Below are 7,057 nucleotides of genomic sequence, written 5' to 3' on the forward strand. Positions count from 1 at the left end.
ACCTCGTACGCATCGACATCGCGTCGCGCCCGCCGCTCTCCTCCCCTCGCCCTGCTTCAACTTCAAAACAGCACGAGCTTCCGCTCCCCCTCCTCCCCTCCCCTTCCCGGCCGATGGAACCCGCCGCGGCGATGTCGAGATCCCCGTGCTCTATCATCTCGCCGGCCTCCCTATCGACCGCCCCACTCCTCCCCGCACGCCTCGCCGTCCGGCCCCGCCGCCGCGCGCCTGCTTTCGTTGCGCCCTCCCCCTCAGGCAGGCCGCTCGTCGCGCGGCGCGCTGCGGCCGGAGACAAGGTCGAGGCCGAGACGCCCATAGAGAAAAGTCGGTGACTGTACTTCCGCTTCTTCTCGCTTTGCCTGTCGTTTCATTTGTGTTTGCTGTTGCTTTTCGGACATGTTTAATACTGATGCGTGTGCTTACTGGGGCGGTGTGATCCCCTTTCAGGATTCCCTCCCTTCCCAACTGTCATGGACATCAACCAGATCCGTGACATCCTGCCACATAGGTGAGTCAATTATTGTGGGTGTTATCTGCTCATTTGCTCCTAACTTTTTCATTGTGGCTTACTATGTGCCTAGATTTGCTTAGCAGATGTCTAAAAGTGTGCGAAATGTAGGTACAGAACTTCTTAATTGGAATTTTAAGGCTTTGTCAGTAAAAAATGCATGACTTGTATGTTGTAAACTGGATGCTAGATTTTATAGCCTAAGAATTAAATTCTGATCATGTGATTTTTTTTTCGAATCACGGAAATACAGCATTCAGGCATAAACCTCCGACATCACAGAACCTATAAACCAGCCTAAAGGCCAACATCCCGACAGTTTTCAGGCACACATGAGGCGCAAACCCCCACCATCAAACAAGCAGACCCAAATTCAACCAAGTTAACGGCCAGGCACTTAAAAAAAACAAAAACTGGATACTAAATGAAACCAACAACATAATCACCCAGGACTAGAGACCAAAAGCTGATCATGTGATTTGCTTGTATATTGTATTGCTTTGATTTCTAACGAACTTCCTACCTTTGAAGCTGATTATTTGTCTAACTTCCCTCCTCTGATGGATTCACCCCTGTTATTTTGATTCGAGTTAATGTGGATTGTGAAAATGAAATAAATAAATAACCCCGCACCACTGTCATAATAAAGATAATCATTAACATTTCTTAAACAACGGTTGTGGTTGATGATGACCAAATGACATCATTTTTGCCTTCTGTTGTAAATGCGTTATTGACCAATGCTCTAAAGAAAATATGTTAGAGCAATAGAGCTGCACATGTGCATACAGAAATGTTCAATTTAGTCTAGCCACTGCACATTCCAAGTCTTCTAAGTCTCTTTTTAACAGCGATTGCCATTAAATTTTTAGGTTAACTATGTATTTTTTGAGTGATAAAAGAAGTGGTGCATCTATACTTTTTTTTATTTCAAATTCTGTTTATATGGTCGTGATTTTTTTATTGTGGAAATTATTATACAAGAGATATTTCTAGTGAAGTTTCAGTTTGGACTTTGGAGGACCATACCAAGCCAACTCACACCTTGTAAAATTAAACGTACCCGTGCTTTTTTGTGTATTTCCTAGCCATAGTGCTGATGCTTCATAGGTGAGTCGTCGGGTGCTCGTTGGTTGCCATGGTTTTCAAATAAATGGAGTATAGTCATTATCTACTAAACATGTTTACTAATTATTAGGATATGTATATATCAGGATCAATTAGAGAGATCCCCTAGATTAGCTAGTTGCTAAGTATTGCCTAGTTTCCATGTACAGGTGATAACCTGCTGTATTTGTACCTTCCATGTATGCCTAATTGGCACTATATATGAAAGGCTCCCCACCCACATTCGGTGTGTGGTGATTCTCTACACTAACTCCCTCTAATCTAGTCATAGAAGTAATTTTGTTACAATATCACGACACAATGGAATCATATAGGATCCTTTTCATCACATACATATGCATATAAAGATCAGTCAATGGAAGATCCTGCTAACACCAGTCGCCACAGGCCACTGCTACCAATTTTAGTTTTTGTAAGCAGTGAAGATACTCAACTTCCATTTTTTGTGTTTAAGTGCTGCTATTCTTTGTCGATGTGCATGTAGGTTTCCGTTTCTTCTGGTTGACAGAGTTATTGATTACAAACCAGGAGAATATGCTGTTGCAATCAAGAATGTGACAATAAATGATAACTTCTTCCCGGGGCATTTCCCTGAACGACCCATAATGCCTGGTGTTCTTATGGTTGAGGTATACAGTATTCCCATTTTGCCCCTTTTTGATACCTACATTGCCTACTGAGATGCAAGTATTTCATCATTATTGAGCTGTAGATGAAATCGATGTTGCAGCACCATGCATTTTTTTTAAAACTACTGGTTGAAGTCTTAGAGTACCAGGCTTTTTGCTTTAATCAGAATACATTTAGTTGAATTCATCACAAGTGTGCTATGAATTGATGAATGCTAGACCATTGGTGCTGGATCTTGTCAATCAGTGAGTCTATTCCTGCATTTTCATACCTTTGTAAAAGTGCTACTGATCTCAATCAAAGACGTAGTTTCAGTCTTTCAGATTGTTGCAGAATGAATAACCTGACGAGACAATCAACTGCAAGTTATACTTTCAAGGGATCGGTATGACTTGGGCCTTTGTGTTTACATATAGGATGTAAGCTAAGGTAGCAAGTGTGGTCAATTTTTCTGCTTGATGCATTTTGGAATAACAATAGCATAGAAGGTCCAATCTTTGGTATACAAGTTTATTTATGCAGCATCTGTTCTGTTCTGTTCTGTTCTGTGTTTCTTCTGAAGACATTGCAGCTGCTTATTGTCTCAAGCAAACAACTTTCTGATTAACTTTTATGAGACAATTTTTTACCGTGATTTGCAGGCAATGGCCCAGGTTGGAGGAATAGTGATGTTGCAGCCCGAAGTAGGTGGATCTCGTGAGAACTTCTTTTTTGCGGGGATGGATAAAGTGAGGTTTCGGAAGCCTGTGATTGCTGGAGACACCTTGATCATGAGAATGACTCTGATCAAGCTGCAGAAGAGATTCGGAATTGCAAAGATGGAAGGGAAAGCTTACGTTGGTGCCGACCTAGTATGCGAAGGAGAGTTCTTGATGGCTACTGGATCAGAGTGAAGGCTGGAGACACGTCAATACTGGATCAGAGTGAAGGAAGGAGACAAGTATTGCAGTTTTTAGTGTGAAATCGCCTTTCCAGCTTAAATTTGAACTGTGTCTGTAATAGCGATTTGCCTTCTAGTCTTGGTCGAGTGCCTAAGATCAAAATTGGACATGGTAAACAAATTTTGTTAAGAAAAAATATTATGAGTAACGGCTCTAAGGTTACAACAACTGTCGATGGAACAAATAGAAACTCGCTCCTTGCCTTTCCCATCCCCACAAGCACAAGAAAAAAAATTGGTATTTTGGATAAAACTAAACACACATGTGCATTTTGCATTCTATGGGGAACTAAACACACCCTAAGATATCTTTAGAAAGCATGAAACTATTTTTCCTGCTTGTGAGTTGTTTTTTCTTTTCTTTTTCAAACACTCATTTCCAAAATTGTCTCATCGGTGAAGTAGTTTTTTTCTCTTCTCACAAATACATGAGTTGAGATGAAGTTGAAAAAAGTAGTTTATTCTAACTCTCTCTCCATTTCTCTCATATATGCATGAAGTTATTGATGAACTTGTTTTGCCAAACATTTTTTTTCCAAAACAGCTCAGCTTTACCTCTGTGCTGAACGGGCCCCTAGTCCCAACGGACAGCAAAGCAGCTCTAGAAATCTCATTAGTTGCATGGAAGAAAGGTTAATCATATAAAATTTGGTTTGCTTTGAGTCGTGTTGGTAAGGTGACATGTAGTAAGTCGTCGTCCATTTTTAGCGGATTACATGGAAATCAAAGCATGCTTATAATCACCTGTCGTCTACTTAGCTACGACAAGGTCATCTGAGCTGCTTCACTTTCTTCTTTTTTTTTCATCAAGCGGCACTTTCGGCACTGAAAGAAGCATTTGAGTACATAAATGATGGACGTATGACCATTAAAAGGTCAATTACTGTGGTCACTTGAAATTAAGCTCATAAATGATATGCAAAGCAAATTTCATACTGAACAATTCTGTTTGCTCAGTTGTTGTCAAGCTAGCTTTTACTTGCCTCAAGCTTATATCGACTTGAACAAATATATATGCAAATATGCTATATGATATAAGTACGTCCGGATTCTAAAACTGATCTGAGCTCACGGTGGTTGCGACAATGGGACTTCTGACGGTGTACTTGCCCGCGTCGTCCACCCACGTCAACGCACCATGCAACACATTTCCGCTCTTGCTCGTCATCTTCCCCCGGATCACAAGCGTGTACTTCTGCTTCTCGTTCTTGCCGCCGAAAGCCAGCTTCTCCGGACTCACGATCACCGTCAAGCCGCTCAAGCCCGTAACTTTGGCGGTGTAGCTCGCAGGCCCGCCGCCGACGTTGGTCACGGTCCTAGTGAACGTCCGCTCGACGACGGCGCCGCCGTTGGGGTCGAAGAACGCTATGAACGACGGGTAGTTGAGGTCGAGGGTCGCGCCGGTGCAGTCCACGGCGTACGACGACGACGACGGCGACTGCGTGACGACGGTCCTGATCTGCGCGGCCGTGTAGTTCATGGCGCACATGAGCTTGACGTAGTCCCCCGGCGCGGCGTCGTAGACCAGCCCGGGGTCCACGGCGCGGGTCGGGTCGATGTGGCCGGACCCCATCGCCAGCGGCGACGCTGGGTGGTTGCGGTTGCCCATGTCCTTGATGGACGCCCCGGTGTTGTCCAGCGCGCTGGCCGTCGTCATCATCGCCGACCGGACCATCGCCGGGCTCCACTCCGGGTGCACGGCCTTGAGCAGCGCGGCCACCCCGGACGCGTGCGGGCACGCCATGGACGTGCCGGAGATGATGTTGAACTTGCTGTACAGCTGCGTTGATCCGACGGAGGCTACGCTGATGTTCTCCGCCCACGACGCCAGTATCAGCGAGCCCGGCGCCATCAGGTCCGGCTTGAGGACCGTCGGGCAGCTCCCCGACGGGCCGCGCGACGTGTACGCCGCCACCATCGGCGCCGGCTTCGTCCCCAGGATGGTCACCTCGAACTTGATCGCCGCCTTGGGCGTGCGGCTGCTCCGTATGTACTGGAGCAGCAGGGGCCCGTCTTCCGGGCTCAGGATGACGCCCGGGAACGAGAACGACTCATACAGCACCCTGATCGAGTCATTGGACAGGAACATGCCCGCGTGCACCTGGGCCACTTCCAATGCCGAGACGGCGTCGCCCAGGGAGGCGGTGGCGTCGCAGAGGATGACCTTGTCGCGGTTCTTGGACAGCAACGTGAGGTTGTCGCACGCGTCGAGGAAGACGAGCGTGGTGGCCGCCAGCGCGACCGGGCTGCCCGGGTACAGCGATTCGCCGATGACGGTGGTGCCGTCGCCGAGGGTGACGACGCCCGAGAACTCCCGGTCCACCGTACCCGACGCGACGGTGAGCGCCCACGGCGTGCCATTGTGGAGGAATCCGAGGTCGGGGCCTTCGTTGCCCGCGGAGGTGGACACGAACACGCCCCGCTGCATCGCGGCGAACGCGCCGATGGCGATGGGGTCCTGGTACAGCGGTACGCCGTCAAAGCCGAGGGAGAGGGAGATGACGTCGACGCCATCGGCGATGGCCTGGTCCATGGCGGCGAGGATGTCGGACGGGTACGCGCCTTCGTCCCAGAGGGCCTTGTACATGGCCACCCTAGCGCGCGGCGCCATGCCGCGCGCGGTGCCCGGTGCGTAGCCAAAGAAGGACGCGCCGGGCACCGGCGATCCCGCGGCCGTGGACGAGGTGTGCGTGCCGTGGCCATCGGTGTCGCGCGGGGAGTTCACGGCGATGGTCACGTTCTCGTTGGCGACGAGGCCGTTGCTGAACTTGCGCGCGCCGATGAGCTTCCGGTTGCACGCCTTGGCGCCGTCGAACGCCGTGCCGGACTCGCAGAAGCCCTTCCACCGCGCGGGCACCGGCGCGAGCCCGCCGTCGTCGTGGAAGCTGGCGCTCTCGGGCCACACGCCGGTGTCCACCACGCCGACGATGACGCCGTCCCCGTACCCCGCCGTCTCCCACAGCCCCCCGCCTTGCCCAGACCCGCTGACGCCGAGGAACTCGGGCGTGTGCGTCGTGTCGCGGCGCACCGCCCTGGCGTCGTCCGGGTAGCACGACACGAACCCGCGGGAGCGCCTGAGCGCCTCCAGCTCGTCGCCCCGCAGCCGCGCCGCGAACCCGTGCGCCGCGTGGTCGTACACGTAGTACATGCCGGCGCCGGGGGCGGCCGCGGAGAGCGTCGACTCGTACCACCGCTGGTGGCTCGCGAACGCCCTCGGCATGGCCGACTTGTCCATGTGCACAATGTACGGCTTCGCCGTCGTCTCAGCCGACGCGCACAGCGTCGCGAAGGCGAAGGCGAAGCATGCCAATGCCAATGCCGACAGCCACGGCCACGCCATGCAGCGGAGGAGAGTGACTACGATGGCCGCCATTACGTGTCCGGCACACGATTGTGAGACGCGCTGCGACGTCGTGCACCGGACCGGCGGCTATTTAACGATGGGGACACGCCACGTACACGTAGGACGTGGTTACATTGCGTATAATGGATGCTCTCAGTAGTTTGACGACTGACGACGGGTCGTACTCGATCCGGTGGTTGGCTAGTCCCTGTTGGGGAACAGCCCGGCGCGCCGGGATGGGCAGGCACCGTGTCGATCGTGTGCTTCGGCTTGGGGCGAATTGCGAGTTGCGAGGCGAGGCACGCGGTGGAGCTGGACGATGTGTCGCGTACTGCTGTACCCCGCAACTGCGTGCGCTGCAACTTTACAAGTGTATGGGGCTATATGCATGATAGCGTATGGTGCAGCTACCGGGAGTGCATGCATTGCTATGTCTTTGGCATGTTCCTAACTTCCTATGATCAGAACGAAACAAACCTTGATAATTTAGTGCTGATTGTACACTTCA

The 7,057-nt window shown here is 50.8% G+C and overlaps 2 protein-coding genes across 2 annotated transcripts; one reads left to right on the forward strand and one right to left on the reverse strand.

Moving 5' to 3' along the window:
• LOC8077160 (3-hydroxyacyl-[acyl-carrier-protein] dehydratase FabZ) lies at nt 1-3,391 on the forward strand. Its single transcript, XM_002439815.2, has 4 exons — nt 1-324; nt 448-508; nt 2,121-2,265; nt 2,908-3,391. The coding sequence occupies exons 1-4, from the start codon at nt 114-116 to the stop codon at nt 3,157-3,159; spliced, it is 669 nt and encodes a 222-aa protein (XP_002439860.2). The 5' UTR covers nt 1-113; the 3' UTR covers nt 3,160-3,391.
• On the reverse strand, nt 4,033-6,633 carry LOC8077161 (subtilisin-like protease SBT1.9). The gene has a single exon (XM_021447993.1). It carries the CDS (start codon nt 6,577-6,579, stop codon nt 4,258-4,260), a length of 2,322 nt encoding a protein of 773 aa, XP_021303668.1. The 5' UTR covers nt 6,580-6,633; the 3' UTR covers nt 4,033-4,257.

Source organism: Sorghum bicolor, chromosome 9 (genome assembly GCF_000003195.3).
Source record: "Sorghum bicolor cultivar BTx623 chromosome 9, Sorghum_bicolor_NCBIv3, whole genome shotgun sequence".
Taxonomy (NCBI): Eukaryota; Viridiplantae; Streptophyta; class Magnoliopsida; order Poales; family Poaceae; genus Sorghum; species Sorghum bicolor.

What these genes read in the sequence shown, in the direction of transcription:
- LOC8077160 (XM_002439815.2), top strand. Translation starts at nt 114, where the DNA reads ATGGAACCCGCCGCGGCGATGTCGAGATCCCCGTGCTCTATCATCTCG. An exon ending in CGAGACGCCCATAGAGAAAA is followed by an intron (nt 325 to 447) that starts GTCGGTGACTGT and finishes ATCCCCTTTCAG; the next exon opens with GATTCCCTCCCTTCCCAACT. An exon ending in CTGGTGTTCTTATGGTTGAG is followed by an intron (nt 2,266 to 2,907) that starts GTATACAGTATT and finishes CGTGATTTGCAG; the next exon opens with GCAATGGCCCAGGTTGGAGG.
- LOC8077161 (XM_021447993.1), bottom strand. Translation starts at nt 6,579, where the DNA reads ATGGCGGCCATCGTAGTCACTCTCCTCCGCTGCATGGCGTGGCCGTGG.